The sequence below is a fragment of the Notolepis coatsorum genome (assembly GCF_963971535.1).
Source record: "Notolepis coatsorum genome assembly, chromosome: 16".
Classification (NCBI taxonomy): domain Eukaryota; kingdom Metazoa; phylum Chordata; class Actinopteri; order Aulopiformes; family Paralepididae; genus Notolepis; species Notolepis coatsorum.
Window position 1 is genome coordinate 15,446,252 of NC_140180.1, and position 19,617 is coordinate 15,465,868.

Below are 19,617 nucleotides of genomic sequence, written 5' to 3' on the forward strand. Positions count from 1 at the left end.
ACATTTAGAGGATGAATAAAACGTTGAAGCGTGATGACAAGCCGACGGAACAAATTAACAACCGCGCACGGTTGCGGGCTGTTTCTCCCCTCCTCCCCTCCCCTTTGGGTGTCCCTGAAACAAAACCATGAATGAACGATATGTTTGTAACTAGGGATGTCCCGATCAAATTTGTTTGCTCCCGATCCGATCCCGATCATGTGATTTTGAGTATCTACCGATACCGATCTTTCCCGATCCGATAATAAAAAAATAAAAAAATGTGTATCCCAATTTCACCCAATACATTCATCCTGAATGTTGACGTTATCCAGGTGAAAAGTTAACTTCATTCAAGCGAGGCATTGCAACCGGAGTAATCTAAAAACTCCGCCTCCAACCTGCTGCTTCATGAGAGCAATGGCGCCATCGTCTGTAAAAATCAGGTGACTGCAAGTTCTGCAACTAGTGGATGTCCCTCATCCTTGACATAAATCATTTGATGTATAATTAAATCAAAGGAAATGCGTTTGTTTTGGCAAAATTCTTCTGCTCTGTGACAATAAATAAATGAATGATGATATGCAATTTAAAACCAAAACTAAGGCCTCAGTATGAGTTTAAGACGTGAACATGGTCATGTTTGTTGAATAAAAAGAAATAAAAAAAATCCTGATTTATTTTTTTATTTTTTTTCCCCGATCTTCTGAAAATCACGTGATCGGATCGGGACATCCCTATTTGTAACACAGCAGGGTCATTACAATACGTTGAAAATGTCCATCCTTTTCTTGTTCGCCTAAATAATGTTAACCAATGGAAACACACACACACACACACACACACACACACACACACACACACACACACACACACACACACACACACACCAACTTTCTTCCGCTACTTTCCCCTCACAGCTGATCCACTGCAAACATACTTCTGGACTGGTCCTCTGAGCTCCTCTCCAGTCTAGCTGCTGTGGTGTTTACATCCACAAAAAATATTGATAAATCCTCTGCCATTGTTGTGTAACATGTAATCTCTTCTCTAGAGTCTTCTTTCTCTGCCTCACGTGAAGTTAAATTTACTCTAGAAGGGAAACTGAAAGCATACACTGGGGACGGTAGGCAATTCATTTACTCAGTGGATTTCTGAACACAGAATGACACCGGTATCACTGACTACCGCAGCAAGCCTAAGTGGAACTAAGTATAACTTCATAAAAAAGTATTATTATTATAATAATAATAATAATAAATATATAATAATTATTATAAATCTTTTTTTGCCGTTGTACCGAACTCGTACCGAACCGTGACCCCAAAACTGAGGTATGTACCGAACCGTGCCTTCTGTGTACCGTTACACCCCTAATATCTATATCTGTGTACATATCCCTTGCCTACTCTTACTAGTTACGCTGCTGGCCAGTATGACTTACTACTATACTGTCTTTACCTCACTGTACATATTAATACTACTCTGTACATACGTCTGATTAGCACTATTACTCTGTAGTACTAATTTATATATTCTATTCTATATTTATGAATGTGCTATTTCCTGGCATAGAGCCTCTGAACTGGTTCCTCTCCTTATAGCCTGTCTGTTCTTCATTGCTGTGTCATCTTAAGAGTCCTCCGTCCTTATTAGGGTTGAACATCGTCCATCAGCCATCGACCACTGAGCCCAACATCGTAATCTTCTTAAAATTCACTGGTATATTCTGCATTTACATCACTATGACTAGTATTTAAAATATTGTTTTATAATCGGATGATCTCCCCAATGAGGCTGTCGGGCTCTAGGGAGGAAAATTAAGGAAAGACTGGATGAGAAGGTGAGGATGGGTTGTGATTTGTGAATGGACTCAAAAATGAAATAAATCACAATTAATTAATTCAGTTACGTATATGATGATCAGTTTGATTGAAAAAAGTAATTGATATCCCACATACGTGCATATAAGAAGTATAAAAAATAAATGATAGTAGGCGTAGCACATTAATAAATAAAATAAAAGGACTATCACTGGCGGTAATGATGATGGAATACTATGGATTCAAATCACATATGATCATCGATAATGTAAATATAGCTTGTATCACTTTTCCAACACGATACAGCAATGGAGGTGTCCCTGAAAGCAACGGGGACATCCTGCATGTAAATCCTTCTTTCTCCTGGAGGTCTATTTTTTGGTTCTGATTCCCGTTACGGCCTCTGAGGAGAGAGAGCGCACGGGGGGGGAGGCATGCATAATAATCAAATGCTTCATTTCTATTGGATGATCATTTAATAATGTCCATTGCACTTAAGAACTCCGATGTAGAACCAGGAATATGATTCATGCACAGAGACCGGCGCTCAGACGGCGTGACGGACGTATCGACCGGTCCACTTGTTAAGCCCCTGGACTCCACCAGAGTCTGTGTGGGAGGAGGGGGGGTGTGGGTGGTTCCTGGTGTCGCCCTGCAGAGGAGAGATACAGGAGGGGGGAGGGTTAATTAGCACAGGTGCAGCCGCTCTGTGTGATTAATCTCCCTTTGATTTCACAGCGAGACCAGCGCTTGCTCTCTCCGACAGAGAGAGAGTGTTTTTTTTTTTTTAGTTCTAGTTTGATGAAGAGCTCTGAATTCCATGTGTGACAAAACCCACATTGCTACGGTCTGTATTGAAACCACGTTTCTGTCCCCCCCCCCCCGTCTAAATGAACCCCCGAAAGAAAAGCACAAGGGCACCTTCACTGAGAAAGGTACAGATCACTCACACACGGCCAGCCCACCGCTAATCAAGTCTGTAGCGGCAGACCTCTGCGTCGCTCTAGCAGACGCATCTATTTCTCTTCCTCTTCCTCCATATCTTATCCCTCCCTCCCTCCCTCCCTCCCTCCCTCCCTCCTCTACCCCCCTCTCTCTCTCTGTATCCATCTGTCTGTGTCCAGTTCCGCTCTAGATTCAGTCCTGGGTATACCGGTGGCTGTGAAGAAGCTGTGTCGTCCCTTCCAGAACCAGACCCACGCCAAGCGGGCCTACAGGGAGCTGGTGCTGCTCAAATGTGTCAACCACAAGAATGTAAGTTTAAATTAAAAGGTGCTGTAAGTGGGATTTTTTGTTTGTTTGTTCAAATAAGTGGTCTACATGTTAAAATAAGTGGTCTACATGTTAAAATAAGTGGTCTACATGTTAAAATAAGTAGTGGTCTACATGTTAAAAGAATAGCTCTACACTCCGACAGCCATCACTGCTATTTGTTAAATTCCACCACCAGCACACCTGATTCAACTAATAAAGGGCTTGTTAAGTTGAATCACGTGTGCTGGTGGTGGAATTGAACAAATACATGGAACGGCTGGGGTGCTTCGAGGAGAGGATTGGGAACGACGATGATATAGAGTGTTTGGTCAGTAACATGGGTCTCCCAGTCCCTCCTCTCTGCAGTAAACAGAAAATACATTTTCTGGTATCCTGTTCTCACTTTATCCAATCAGGAGAGAGAACTCCACACTGCAAAAATGGTCTGACGAAAATAAGAAATCAAAAACTAGTTTTAAGCAAATGTGTCCTTGAAACAAGTACAATAATCTACCCGCGTAGTAAGCAAATGTGGCTTGGATTTCTTGAAATAAGTCAAGATATCTATAGGGTTCTCTCTCCTGATTGGATAAAGTGGTTATTAAAGGGGACATGTCTTGCTATTCCTTTCACTATTTGGGCAACTTTACACAATTCCTGTGAGTCTATGAAACACATCTGTAAAGTTATTTTCAAAAAAATTCACTGTTTTGTATTTCTAATCAAGTACTCTAAAGCAGCATTTTTCCACATCAAGATTTCAAGCTGTTTTGGGCTTGAAAAGTCTGCACTGGCAGACAGAGAGAGATTGAGGGGGATACTAATTAATTTCACATTGGTAACTTGTTTCAAATGACAATATATACCCCTGTGAATATTATTGCACGGATCGGAATACGGGCGCGTGGGAGCGTGCGCAATGATGTTTTGACAGTGATATGCGAGTGGAAAAGCTCCTGCTCCGCGCACGCGGTCGAGAGGTTGTGTGTAAATGCTCTGTGTCCCTCTCTCTCTCTCCCTCTATCTCTCTCTCCCTCTCTCGCTCGTTCTCTGTCGGCACCCGCGCACGTCAACCCGTTTGAGGTGAAGTGTCAGTAATTCCACTCGCTCTGTTGTTGAGCGAATTGTTGATTGTGGGCGGTGACTACAACCAGTGCCTTACTCACGTCAGCAAAACAGTCAAATCAGAATGGCTTAGTTGAGTGAGGGAGGATCTCGTGAACTCGAGACTAGACTGATGAGCCAAAATGAGAATGACACAGACCCCATTGATACAAACCCCCATTGCTAGAAAACAATGATAAACACTGGAAAAGGCTATTTATAAGACAGGGGACCTTTAACACAAATGACTAAGCCCTTTGTGACTTTAAACAGTGACTTAAGTCTCTGGCTTAGGGGCCACCTGAACCCTTGGGGCCCTGGGCCTGGTAGGCCGGTTTGGTCATCCATCCCTGGTTGCATACAAGCCATGTATATTAGCCTCCATAAACCCATCATCATCCTCTCAGTTGATTACGTGGGGCTCGAACTCATGAATCACATTTTAAAAGACGCCTGTCTTTGCAGGAAATTGGTCTTTTTGAAATAACCCAGAGTTAAAAATAGAATATATAGACTATTTATAGATGGAGGGAGAGAGAGAGAGCTGAGAGTTGGAGAGTTGACATTTAATGCATTTTTTGTCCAGAGTGATTGGATCCAGATGAAGCCAAAATCCCTCTCTTTGAGATAACCCAGTGTTAAAAGTAGAATATATCGACTGTTCTGAGACTGAGAGAGAGCTGAGCGTTGGCTGCACTTTACATATAATAAACTTTTGCCGAGTGAGAGGATCTGTAGATACTATATCTATATCTGTACATGACCTACTCTTACTAGTCACACTGCTGGCCAGTATAACTACTACCATAGTGTCTTTATACCTGTATCACTGTACATATTAATATTACAACTCTGTACATGCATCTGATTAGCACTATACTCACTAGTACTCATTCATATATTTTTTACCACCTGTTTAATCACCTGTACATTGTATATTACTTTTGCACTTTACTGTTACATTTGCACTCTGGTTGGATGGCATGGCACACTTATTTTTGTTGTGCTATATAATGACAATACATTTGAATTTAATCTAATTTAGATGAAGCTACTTGGTTTTTGTTCATTGGCTCCTCCACAGAGGAGAGGATGGAGAATTGTATAACTTCGCTGTTGTCTAATAGGCTCTCTCTCTCTCTATCCTCTTTCCCTCTATATTCTCTCTCTCTATTCTCTCTTTTCCCCTATCCTCCTCTTTCCCTCTCTATATTCTCTCTCTCTCTCTATCCTTCTATCTCTATATATTTCCCTGTACCCTTCTCTATCTCTCTCCCTCTACCCTTCTCTCCCTCCCTCTCCCTCTCCCTCTCTCTCTCTCTCTCTCTCTCTCCCTCTCCCTCTCCCTCTCCCTCTCCCTCTCCCTCTCCCTCTCTCTCTCTCTCTCTCCCTCTCTCTGCAGATCATCCGTCTCATCAATGTGTTCACGCCTCAGAAGTCTCTGGAGGAATTCCAGGATCTGTGAGTAGCAGCAAAGTCTTTTTTGATACAACTGTCATGGCAACCGTCCCAGAACCAACCCAAACCACCGTTTTAGTTGTCCTGAATTGAAGAGGAACAGTCTGTCCTGAATTAATTTGGTGTCCCAGGCCTGTAATTTCAATGTATGAAGTGCATGTCAAGTCCTGCTGCTTGTATGAAGTGCATTTCAAGGAAGGAAAGCAGCAGTTGTGATTGGACGATCAATAAAAGCGGTTTGGTTTTGGCAACACATCAGAGCCTGCACTGTAAAATTGCTTCCAAAACGTGTCTTTTGTTTTCTTCACAGTAGGGCTGGGCGATTAATCAAGCTTGTCTTGTCCACTGATGAGTAATTGCGTTCCCCACACAAACTGACTTTGACAGTTGCTCCCAACTCGCCTGGGCAAACTGAAAGGTCCCTCGTTTTGGATTTAAATGCAGTATGCACAAATTAGTAACGTTAACATTACGTTTTCAGTGATTTATATCTTCACTTCTCCACTCTTGCCTTCTCCATTCTCTTGTCAACCTGCAGAATATGACGGTTCGCAAGAAAAACCTGCAAACCAACTTATCTTTGGTCAAAAAATAGGTGCACAAACTGGAACGGAACCAGTAACCTATTGGCAGAAAAGGCAAGGTTGACTTTGGAACTACATAGTAACAAGGATGGAACTGCCTAGTAACGAGGTTGGAACCATCTAGTAACAAGGATGGAACTTTCTAGTAACGAGAATGGAACTGCCTAGTAACAAGGTTGGAACCATCTAGTAACAAGGATGGAACTGCCTAGTAACGAGAATGGAACTGCCTAGTAACGAGAATGGAACTGCTTAGTAACGAGAATGGAACTGCCTAGTAACGACAATGGAACTGCCTAGTAACGAGAATGGAACTGCCTAGTAACGAGAATGGAACTGCCTGGTAACGAGAATGGATCTGCCTGGTAACGAGAATGGAACTCCCTAGTAACGAGGATGGAACTGCCTAGTAACGAGAATGGAACTGCCTAGTAACGAGAATGGAACTGCCTAGTAACGAGAATGGAACTGCCTAGTAACGAGAATGGAACTGCCTGGTAACGAGAATGGAACTGCCTAGTAACGAGAATGGAACTGCCTGGTAACGAGAATGGAACTGCCTAGTAACGAGAATGGAACTGCCTAGTAACGAGAATGGAACTGCTTAGTAACGAGAATGGAACTGCCTACTAACGAGAATGGAACTGCCTAGTAACGAGAATGGAACTGCCTAGTAACGAGAATGGAACTGCCTAGTAACGAGAATGGAACTGCCTAGTAATGAGAATGGAACTGCCTGGTAACAAGAATGGAACTGCCTAGTAACGAGAATGGAACTGCCTAGTAACGAGAATGGAACTGCTTAGTAACGAGAATGGAACCATCTAGTAACGAGGTTGGAACCATCTAGTAACGAGGATGGAACCATCTAGTAACAAGGTTGGAACCATCTAGTAACAAGGTTGGAACCATCTAGTAACAAGGTTGGAACCATCTAGTAACAAGGTTGGAACCATCTAGTAACGAGGATGGAACCATCTAGTAACGAGGATGGAACCATCTAGTAACAAGGTTGGAACCATCTAGTAACGAGGTTGGAACCATCTAGTAACGAGGTTGGAACCATCTAGTAACGAGGTTGGAACTATCTCTAGTAACGAGGTTGGAACTATCTCTAGTAACGAGGATGGAACTACATAGTGATAGTGATGTGTAGTAATGAGTTAAGAATATTGCAGTAATGTCCAGGTAGTAACCACCAGGCTACCTGGTTCCAACCTCGTTACACAACACTGTCTGTCTGTTGACCTCCTTCTCCACTATGTTCTCATACTGTCGCTGCCTTTAGCCGTCACTCTCTCTGACCCCATTCTCCCTTACCTCTTTTCACCCTTGTAAAAACAAACGGGAAATACAATAATTCTTCAGAGAGACTCACAAATATCAAAATGACAGACTATTATAAACATTTGAAGTTTATTTTGGATCATTCAGGTCACATGGGAATGCATCGGTCATGTCTTTAGGTTAAGCTATTTTATTTCATTATCCTAATATACTTTTTGGCTGAATTCTCTCTCAGTATTGGATCTTGTGCTTTTTGCTAGTTTTTATCATGCAGCTTTGTTTGTTTTTGCTTTTGTGTGTGTGGTTGGTATGTACTCTCCTGTCTCATTCTCTCAGACGTCTCCCCACCCCACCCCACCCCATTATCACTTTTTTCTCCAGACTCATTATCGATAGTCACATTTTTGAAAATCATGCACCTGAATATAAGGAGCCGTCTCCCCAAAATATACCTAATTAAGAGTATGGGTTGCTCAGCATAAACCTGATGTACTTACTTTCTCTGAAACCTGGTTGCACAGTAAAATAAGTGATAACGAGGTCAAACCTCTGATAATCATATGCTCTACAGAACCCACAACATGAGGAGGCATGGCTATATTCGTCTCCTCGCACTTTGTATCTGAACTCGCCGTTTCTTTTTAATTATTTCAGATAATGGTTGAAGAAGTGAGTCTTTAGTCGACGGCGAAAGATTGGACGGGATTCGGCTGTCCTAACTGGGATGGGTAGTTCAGACTGCTAGATCGGATCCTTGTCACTCACCCTGATAGAATCCCAAACACCGTTCAGCTATCTTCTGTGTGTGGAAGATTGAATCTCTGTCTCCCTCCAAAGTGCATTAGAGTTTAGAGAAAGCAATAATATTCATTTAGATAATTTCATACTATAAACTGGGACAGTTTTTTTTATTGATAAACATGCCCCTTGGAGGGAAATCAAAGTCAAAGGTACTGTAAGCAATTGACCCTGAATTAGTTCTGACTTGATCAGCCTTTTAATAGCTCCACCCACCTGTAGGAGCTTTTCTTTCCAGAAATACTTCCTGTCGACGTCCAATGTGCAATTAATGAACTTAAGGATGAATGTGGTTCTGGACCAGATGGTATTATTGAGACATATTCTCTCTCTCTCTCTCACTCTCACTCTCACTCTCACTCTCACTCTCTCTGTCTCCCCTCATCTATCTCTCCTCTCTTCCCCTCCCCTCATATATCTCTCTTCCCCCCCCCTCATCTCTATCTCTCCCTCTCTCTATCCCTCTTCCTTCTCTCCTCTTTCTCTTTATCCCTCTTTCTCTCTGTATCTGTCTCCCTCCCCTCCTCTCTCTCTCTCTCCCTTCTTCTCTCTCCCTCTCTCTCCCCCTCACCTCCTCTCCCTCTCTCCTCTCTATCTCTCTCCCTCTCCCTCTCTCTCTCTCCCTCTCCCCCCTCTCCCTCTCCCTCTCTCTCCTCCTCACCTCCTCTCCCTCTCTCTCTCCCTCTTCCTCTCTCTCTCTCTCCCCCCTCCCCTCCTCTCTCCCCCCTCCCCTCCTCTCTCTCTCTCTCCCTCTCCCTCTCTCTCCCCCTCACCTCCTCTCCCTCTCTCCCTCTCCCTCTCTCTCTCTCCCCCCTTCTCTCCCCCCCCCCTCCAGGTACCTGGTGATGGAGCTGATGGATGCCAGCCTGTGTCAGGTGATCCACATGGACCTGGATCATGAGAGGATGTCCTACCTTCTCTACCAGATGCTCTGTGGGATCAGACACCTGCACTCTGCCGGCATCATACACAGGGTGAGGGCATCATACACAGGGTGAGGAGAACACAGGGTGAGGAGAACACAGGAGGGCATCATACACAGGGTGAGGAGAACACGCCCCCCCCCATCATACACAGGGTGAGGAGAACACGCCCCCCCATCATACACAGGGTGAGGAGAACACGCCCCCCCCCCATCATACACAGGGTGAGGAGAACACGCCCCCCCATCATACACAGGGTGAGGAGAACACGCCCCCCCATCATACACAGGGTGAGGAGAACACGCCCCCCCATCATACACAGGGTGAGGAGAACACGCCCCCCCATCATACACAGGGTGAGGAGAACACAGGAGCAGGGATGCCCCCCCATCATACACAGGGTGAGGAGAACACAGGAGCAGGGATGCCCCCCCATCATACACAGGGTGAGGAGAACACAGGAGCAGGGATGCCCCCCATCATACACAGGGTGAGGAGAACACAGGAGCAGGGATGCCCCCCCATCATACACAGGGTGAGGAGAACACAGGAGTAGGGATGCCCCCCTGAAACATCATACACCGGGTGAGAAGAACACAGGAGTAGGGATGCCCCCCCGAAACCAGCATACACAGGGTGAGAAGAACACAGGAGTAGGGATGCCCCCCTGAAGGCATCATACACAGGGTGAGGAGAACACAGGAGTAGGGATGCCCCCCCGAAACCCACTTCTAAATGGGAACCGGTACTAAATTAGAAAGAAACGGGAGCATTGATAAGCTCTGATGTTATCGGTACCGCTATCGATACTCGAGAAATTATGGAGTTTCTTTTTTTTTTTTTTTTTTTTTTCGAGGAATTTAAACGTTGCAAACTATCTCTCCTCTCTCTCTGTCTCGCTATGTCTGCATGAGAAGCGGGACTGAGTTACACACAATCGCAGCTCGAGTCGCTCACACAAATGCACATACGGGTACTTGGCTCCGTGCTGAAGCGCGCTGCACACAGACGGCTGTGCGTGCGCTCATCATGGCGAAGAAAACGAAACACTCTAAAGTCTGGGTACACTTTACGAAAGTCGAGCAAGTATGGGTGGCAATGTGTCAAAACATTTGTTGTCAAAACATAACATTAGTCTGCAGAAATGTGCCGTTTTCGACTGCTTTGCTCGCAGTGTTCCATCTCCATCCACGTCCACTGCAGGTAAGCCGAGATACGGAGTTAGCTAGGCTAATAACGAATTATTACGAATAGGCTAATAAATCAAATATAATTGCTTAGCTAATTGTTTAGCTACAAATATATTTGAAAGATGACAACTTTTTATAGATCGTCAGGCTGAGGCTGCAGCCACCATGTCCCAGCCCACCCCTCCTCCCTCTACCACCACCGGTCCCAGCCAAGCCCAAAGTCCCTTCACCCTAGCAGCTAGAGGAAGGATGACAGAGGATAGGGTGAACAAGTGTCACAGGGTTACTGTTGCTGAAGAAATCATATTTATTCATTATATTTATTTATAATATTTATTTATAAAGTTATAAATAACAAAGCAATGTCGATTCTGTTCTTAATTAATTGTTTTATTTCTTGCAAAATAATAAAAAAGAACCGATAAGAGTATCGATAAAGTACCGAACCGTTAACACTTTGCATGCCACGCCCGAGATTTCTCGGGTTTACCCCCCGCGGGTTGAATGCCCACTCACGAGAATTCTCGTATTTTCTCTTTTTTATTTTTTTAGCGATCTGAAATCATATTTCATCAACCAAGTCTACCGTTGGAAATTCATCTACCTCAGGCGCTCAGATGTGAAAAAAGCGCCCCCTATCGTCTCCCAGGTGGCAATTCACCCTTTTGGATTGAACTCAATGAAAATGAATGAGAAAAAAAAACCTGCACTCCACATTTTACTTCTCACTCATGCAGCCGGCATCTACCAGCTTCATGCTGGACTCTCGGAGCCGCGGGGAATATGTGTTTTACAGTATACACGGTGAATCAATAAAAAGATCGATTTTTTCGAATGGCGATCAGGAATTGGAATAATCCATTTGGATACCATCTGATCTCAGGTAAGGAATCTATGTTACAAGTCTAAGGATAATCAGACTCGTTTTCACGGATATATAAGCTTTTATGTGATTATGTGATATGGCTGTTTGACTCTGCGCGCCGTCAGAAAATAGGAGAAGCGATTTTCAGCGCGTGCCACGAGCGTGCATGCGTACACATATACTATCGATAATCTAGCGTTTATTTGAAAACGATTCATAAATAGGCCGAACAAGACAACGTTCTAGAATATTCCAGTAAAAGGCGATTATCATGGAAACCTCTTTTTTCTCCGTGAAAACGAGGGGTTTTCTAAATGCTATGAAACGGAAATGAACCGATAAAAAAACAATCTGCTTCGACAATGTTGACTGGAAATAGGTCGTTGATAAGCGACGGGCAAATTAGACACATAGCCATAATTTAAAACATAGATTAGGCGATATTAACGTTAACATTGACGTGGCCTTGGGCATTCAAGGGGGTAAAAAGGAATTAAGCTTGGGCAGTCAAAGTGTTAAGCAGTATCGATAAGAGTAGTAGTATCGATAAAATCCTAACGATACCCATCCCTCCACAGGAGTGAGACCACAGGAGTGAGACCACAGGGTGAGACCACAGGGTGAGACCACAGGAGTGAGACCACAGGAGTGAGAGCACAGGAGTGAGAGCACAGGGCGAGAGCACAGGGTGAGAACACAGGGCGAGAGCGCAGGGTGAGACCGCAGGGTGAGAACACAGGAGAAGAGGGAAGACGAGGGTAGGGGAAAGGAGAGAGGCGAGAAGAAGGACAGTAGAAGAGAGGAGAGTAGAGGTGGAGAGGAAAGCAGAGAAGGAGGAGGGAGGAGGGAGGGGAGAGGGGGAGTTGAAGGTCTGGTGAAAGGGACCGAGAGGCTGACAGGAACACTTGGACAGGGAATCATTAGTCGCCACTTTTCACATTACATACCGACACGCGTGTTCCCAAGGACAGTAGGACCTTACACTACTACAGCATAGTGCAACAGAGAGAGCCGATACTGTACACGACACTTCATGTAACTCAATTAGAGCTTGACGAGTATTGGATTTCTTCTGGGACCGATACCAATATCTGGAATTCCGATATCTATATATGGGACATTTTTGGCAAGGATCCCTCATTTTGGTGGAGTAACGAGGAGTCGTGACAAAGATATATACTGGATACAGGATATTACAGTTGTTTATCGTAGTATACATATATATATTACTTGTAACAAAGGTGAAAATATAGTATTTGTACTGCAGGGTATTGGCCTAAATTTGCATGGCGCTAGCATAACTTGAGGCTGAAAAGAGGATGGCCACGCCCCCCCCCCCCCCCCCCCCCCCCCCCCTATTAAACATGTAGCTTGACATTGCGGGTGAGCTAGCATGACATGGCTGGTATCTATGGATTCCTCAGGATCTATCTCTAGTGTCGTATAATATCACTATCTTAGCACTGGCTTAAATGAGCCCCGTTAAAGCCCGTAATTTACTTCAGCAAAGCTATCAGTGATAGGCCGATGTCGGCCGACTGATATATCGGCCAGGCTCTACATTTAATACTATGCATAGGCGTAGGGTTAGTGGGGGGGGGGGGTTGCAGGGGACATGCCCCCCCCCTTAATGAGGAGGTAAATGTGTCCCCCTCAAACAATATAGCTAATATGAAAGACAGCCTCCTCCCCAAAAGAGGTAAAAAAAAATAAGGCGGTCAAAACATTTATATATTCTTCTTACCTGTAACTAGAATAAATATTTGAAAGCAATACAGATGCCTGAGAGCCTTACCGCATTATATTCCATTATATCTGTGTCAGTGGGTACCTGAATGTTGTCTTTTCCTTTACATAAATAAAGACATTTCCATAAATTGATGCAGAAAAGGCACAAATCGGTGCAGAAAAGTACACCAGAATGTAGGAAATGTTTGACCCTCAAAATTCCCTGGGGGCGGACCCCCAGACCCCCCCCCCCCCCCCCCCCTCCATGTTGAAACCAAACCCACACTCTTGGTACTATGTACAGTACATTAGGGCTGTCTTAAATACTTCGAAGCTTCGTTCGATGGGCATGGGATTCGAATATGAAAATAAAGTTTGAATATATAAAAAAAAAAATTAAAAATGTATTTAATTTTTTTTTGCAAAATCAACTGCCTCTCTTTGTTAACTACAACAAGCAATGCTGTTTGTTATTTAAGATGAGGTCGGACTCGGCACTGACAGATGTGTTCATTGTGCTGCTTTTATAAAGCCTCAAATGACTGCTTACAATATTTCATGAAAGCAAAGTGTTTCGTTTGTCTAAGATTTAAAAAGGTTTAAACGTTACAGCACTGACAAAGTTGAACAAAGTGCTGTACAAGTCCCACAACATAATATTTATATTTTTTTAATACAATTTAATTATAATTTTTCTTTTTATCTCGAAGCTTCGAATTAAAATCGAATCTCTGCCCCGAAGCTTTGAATACATTTTTTTTGAAGGTCAGCCCTACAGTACATGCATGTGTGGGCAGAACGGTGGTGTGGTGCAGTGCTGTTGCAGCAGCTGTCGAGGGGGAAGCGAAGTGAGAGTCCAGTAGCGCACTGTCCCAGTGGACCACGAGACGGGAGGTGTACTGGAATAGGGCGATAAGCTGGGGTTGTTTTGTGAGTGTTGCAGAGCGTGTGGCGATCAAGTAGCACGCTTCTCTACAAGAGCCCTGGTGAGTCAGGGTCGTGCAGACTTTGTGAAGTAGTGCCCGGTGAGGATTGTATGCACGAGAGTTGGGCACGGAATAGCAAACTATTTCTGGGTGTCGGTTGCTGTGAAAGTTTCCGAATCGTTTGAGATCAATGTCCCTCCCCCCTTGCCCAGCGTGTTAATTCTGAATTACTTTTCTAATGCCTGTGACTTGAGAGCTAGGTTTTGATTGAAGGATTAAAACACTTCCATTGGACTCTCTAACCCCTGAGCATTAGATTGAACAGAATTATCACATGACCATACACACAAAAAGCACCTTAAGTGACTTACACACCACACAAGTACACTTATTACACGCACACACTGCTGCTAACATATACCCTGTATTGCATGAGATAAGATATTCCTTTATTGATCCCCTTGGGGAAATTCAGGCAGCATGGGGGGGGGGGGGGGGGGGGGGGGTACAGGTAGTAGAAGACATGGTACAGGTCATAGAATTATAGCACCAAACATTTTATAAAAAGGCAGTGTAAACAATATAGTTAACTCTGGACATATATGGGCAACAAGGTGCGTGATGGGGGTATGTATGCCCTCTGTTATATTTGCCCTACAATAAACATAGTTACAATATATAATCTAATAATCCAAATCTAATCAAATTATTACGTTACCATTGACTGAAGGAGTGCTCGTTGTCTTTGTCAATGTAACATAATGAGGAGACGGTAGCCAAAGTAACCAAACAAAAGATATTTAATTTATAATAATTACCATGGTTTTGTAATGAAAGGGTAACATAAAATAATGAACAAACAAAGCACAGGATGGTACAAACGGGATCAGCAGCTCACACGGGGAAGAACGGGACAGTTATACACGAGGGGATGACGAGACGAGACACAGCTGGGTTGATTACAAATGGATACACCTGGGAGGAAAACGATAAGGACTACAAGACCACAACAGGGAACTACAACTAGACATAACACATCACACACTGGGACCACCTGATCAGGGTACAGACAACCCCCCCCCCCCGCACGTAACACTAATATATAATAAAAAATGCATAGTTGTATAGATATAGAATATACGTTGTGTATACTATGTTTACAAATCTACTACAGCTGAGGAGTCGGGGGGGGGGGGGGGGAACAAGCATCTCACGTTTTTCTGAATGTATGTGTATATGGAAACGGAATGAATGCTGAACAGCGCCTGCCTCGTGTTGCCCACGCTGAACTGTAGACTTGTGAAATAAAAAAATTAAAATAAAAGATTGATCACTTAAAAACATAATTTTCATGTCACCTTAAAAACACCCTATATTTAGTCTACAGAGGCTTGTTTGTTTACGACGTTCAATTTATTCAATCTGCATGGACTCGTGGAAGTAAATTCATCCGTTGTTATTATTATTATTACTGGGACCCAGTTAAATGTTCCAGAGAAAGATACCTCTTAAGACCAGGGGGAGTGTTTATCTACTGTGCACTGCACACAGGGGGGCGGCTGGGCCCTCAATCACACTTAGAGTAGGCCCCTCCCACCATCATGAAAACAAGATGGTCGTGATGGAACCGTTATTTTGTCTCGTGTTGAGAGGGAGGAGGAAGCCACGGTGCGTTTTCCCCAGTTAATTTGAAACCTCTCTCTCTGGTAACTTGTAGAAGACGACAGAACGGCAGCCTTTTCGGTCGAGAAGAAGAAAAGTAAAACTAATTCCGTCGTCGTCGTCATATGATGATTTCAAATCGTGGTTTCAATATCAATAAAAATAATCATGATTATGATATTTGCCATAATCGAGCAGCCCTACGAGCACTGGTATTGGACCTGGAGTCCGACCCCGGTTGCTGGTTCTGACTGGTATTGGACCTGGAGTCCGACCCCGGGTGCTGGTTCTGACTGGTATTGGACCTGGAGTCCGACCCCGGGGTGCTGGTTCTGACTGGTATTGGACCTGGAGTCCGACCCCGGGTGCTGGTTCTGACTGGTATTGGACCTGGAGTCCGACCCCGGGGTGCTGGTTCTGACTGGTATTGGACCTGGAGTCCGACCCCGGGTGCTGGTTCTGACTGGTATTGGACCTGGAGTCAGATCCTGACTCTGCCCACTTCTCCTAAATAGTTACGACGGGCAAAATGCAGAGGACACATAGCATGATATAGTTAAATACACTTGGCAAATAAAAAGGGCTATAATGGATTTATGTAACCCCCCCCCCCACACACACACACACACACACACACACATACACACACACACACACACACACACACACACACACACACACACACACACACACACACACACACACACACACACACACACACAGTATATACACACATGAGGTTTTTATTTGACCACTATGAGTAGCATAGATATTTGGCAAGGGGATTGGGTTTCTTCATTGCGCACTAATCCTTATCATTAGGGCACAAGTATCTTTTATTATATACATCCCCTTACTATAGACCCAATGGGGCTAAAATATATAAAAAATGAAATAATAATAATAATAATAATAATAATAATAATAATAATAATAATAATAATAATAATAATAATAATAATAATAATAATAATAATAATAATAATGAATAATAATAATGATAATAATAATAATGAAACCATGTCCCCTCTCTGCCTGCGCAGGACCTGAAGCCCAGTAACATCGTGGTGAAGTCGGACTGCACTCTGAAGATCCTGGACTTCGGCCTGGCCAGGACCGCCTGCACCAACTTCATGATGACCCCCTACGTGGTGACGCGCTACTACCGAGCCCCGGAGGTCATCCTGGGGATGAAGTACAAGGAGAACGGTAAGAGAGAGAGAGAGGACCACCAGGCCTCAGGGGATGCAACATAACGGGCTGTGTGGACAAAACATCATTATTGGAATCATTTTGAGCACATATTGAACTTTTCTGATATACACCGTCACTTTGCCAATGTGATTTTATTTAAGGTCTAGTTGGAAGTTTAGAACGTACTCCTTTTCATGTAGATTAAATCTCTTGGCGGTGTATAATGAAAGATGTTTCCATGCTATTTAAGTGTAATCCTGTAGCATTCCCCTGTCTCCTATTTGGTTTCACAGTGATGGGGGTGAATGAAGCCTGTTAACTAGATTCATCTCAATCTCACTTACTTTGTAAAATTTTAGTAAAAAGAAAAAAAGTATAATAATAATTAACGGTGCTATGTGTAATATGTAATCATCTGGAATGAAGACTCAACCGCATGCATGAATAAAGCATTACATCACGCGCATGAGTGGGTTATGAGAATTAGACCATGCCTAGGCATTGTCTAATTCTCATAACCCACGACTGCATGTGGTGTAATGGCTTTTATACAACTGGCGCATTCATCCAACCTTATTGCTATACAATAAACACACATTAATTGAAGATTTATTGACAACCATCCGCCGAAAAAGTAGTTCCCAAAAAAGAAAAAAGAGAAGTTGCCTCCATGTGGAAGCAGCTCGGAAGTGCATCCAACTGTTCTCAGTAAGACATCCAACAAACTAACACATCCAACTGTCTCTCAACTAAGACATCCAACAAACAAACACATCCAACTGTCTTTCAACTAAGACATCCAACAAACTAACACATCCAACTGTCTTTCAACTAAGACATCCAACAAACTAACACATCCAACTTTTTTTTTGTAACCTACTTTCTATAAAACTTCATTCTTAGATGCTTCTATAGAAAGTAGGTAAAACAACAAAAAAAAGTTTTCTTTGGCTATAGGGGGGAAATAAAGCATTACATCACACGCAGGAGTGGGTTGTGAGAATTAGACCATGCCTAGGGGTGGTCGTTAGACCCCCCTAGGCATGGTCTAATTCTCACAACCCACGACTGCACGTGGTGTAATGGCTTTTATACAACTGGCGCATTCATCCAACCCAGGGGTGCAGTGCTGGGCAAACGCGGTCAAACGGCGCTTGGCCTTCGTCACTGAGGCCGCAGTGCGCGCATCCTATTATTATGCAAAGTCTAGGTGATAAAATGACTCGTCGCGCCACTTATCACCTAGACTTTGCATAATCATAGGATACCGACAACCAAATACAAGCCCTGTAGGTGTGGTGGGGGGTTGCTTGATCTCCCGACTTCACTGGAAGGATGAGACAAGGTGTATCATCTGTTTTGTGCGCAACAGAGGGAACATGTATGCGCGCGGGAGCACGCTTGCGCGGGAGCGCGCTTGCGCGGGCGTTTGGCCTTCGCCCATATTACGACTGCACCCCTGATCCAACCTTATTGCTATACAATTACAATTACACATTAATTGAAGATTTATTGAAAAAACCATCCGCAGAAAAAGTAGTTCCCAAAAAAAAAAAGAGAAGTTGCCTCCATGTGGAAGCAGCTCGGAAGTGCATCCAACTGTTCTCACTGTCTCTCAACTAAGACATCCAACAAACTAACACATCCAACTGTCTTTCAACTAGACATTCAACAAACTAACACATGTTGTTTTGAACCTACTTTCTATAGAACTTCATTCTTAGATGCTTCTATAGAAAGTAGGTAAAACAAATAAAAAAAAGTTTTCTTTGCCCTATGTAGGGGGGGGGGGGGGGGGTTCTTTTCCCTATAAGAGGGGATATTTTTATTTTTTTAAACCTATCTATAGAAGCAGCTGGGAGGTGCACTGTTTTAAGTGAGCTTGGATTATTATTGATTGATTGATTGCTAATTTTATTACTGTCCGCCTTGTTTCCAACTGGTTAAGTTTAGGCACTCTTTCGAAGTCGCTCTCTTTTGAATCAATTGATCCTGAAATTGATCAATTTGATATTATTATTGATCTATTCTATGTTTGATTTGACTAATTTCCTTATGTTGTTACAATATTTTGAGTGTGTGTACATATATAATATACTAATTTCTTATTTATATTTAGTATTATTGTATATTCCTTCAACGTAGACATAGCTTATAAGTAGATTGTATTCTAACTATATCAAGTTAAGAATATGCTGTGCCTTCATCCATTTAACACCAGCTGTCCCCCATTGTAATTGGTCTCTCCCAGAGTTCTGTTTTTTCCCTTTTTTCTTTATTTAGTTACAGTTTTGTTTTGTCACAGTTACAACACCCTGAAGAAGGCCATGTGTAGGCCGAAACATGTCGGTATTTTAAAAGTTTCTAAATAATGTAAGCCAATTAATAAAGGCATTTTAAAATTGTAGAGCTGCCTTGGATCTCAACTTTTCTTCTATAACGAATCCTACCCCGGATTTTATCCAAAGAGCACCTACCGAAACAAAACAAGAACGCTGAAGCCCTCTCCATATCCTCCTTTTTTCCCTCTTAAATTATACTTTCCTTCTCTTGGTTGAAAGAGACATTGAATACAAGCTGGTAGGTTCTTACTCTTAGCACGAAAAATGATCTCCAAGGTTTTTATGTAAACCATATCTACAAATTTGTATGTGCAGGACTTTATGAATAATGGATTTGTCGATTCAAGATAACTAGCTTTATTTATTATTCTAATAGCTCTTTTCTGTAGTTTAATAATAGGATCTATATTTGTTTTATAAACATTCCCCCAGACCTCAACACAATATGACATGTATGGCACCACAAGTGAAAAATACAATATATGCAAACATTTCTGGTT

General features: G+C 43.0%; 1 protein-coding gene across 3 annotated transcripts in view; it reads left to right on the plus strand.

Annotated features, from left to right (window-relative positions):
* Positions 1–19,617, plus strand: part of mapk9 (mitogen-activated protein kinase 9) — an 86,992-nt gene that overhangs the window by 42,506 nt on the left and 24,869 nt on the right. For all 3 annotated transcript variants that reach the window (XM_084332428.1, XM_084332429.1, XM_084332430.1), the window contains exons 3-6: positions 2,927–3,056; positions 5,563–5,621; positions 9,123–9,261; positions 16,625–16,790. In XM_084332428.1, coding sequence (XP_084188554.1) covers positions 2,927–3,056; positions 5,563–5,621; positions 9,123–9,261; positions 16,625–16,790 — 494 coding nt within the window. The remainder of the gene's footprint in view (positions 1–2,926; positions 3,057–5,562; positions 5,622–9,122; positions 9,262–16,624; positions 16,791–19,617) is intronic.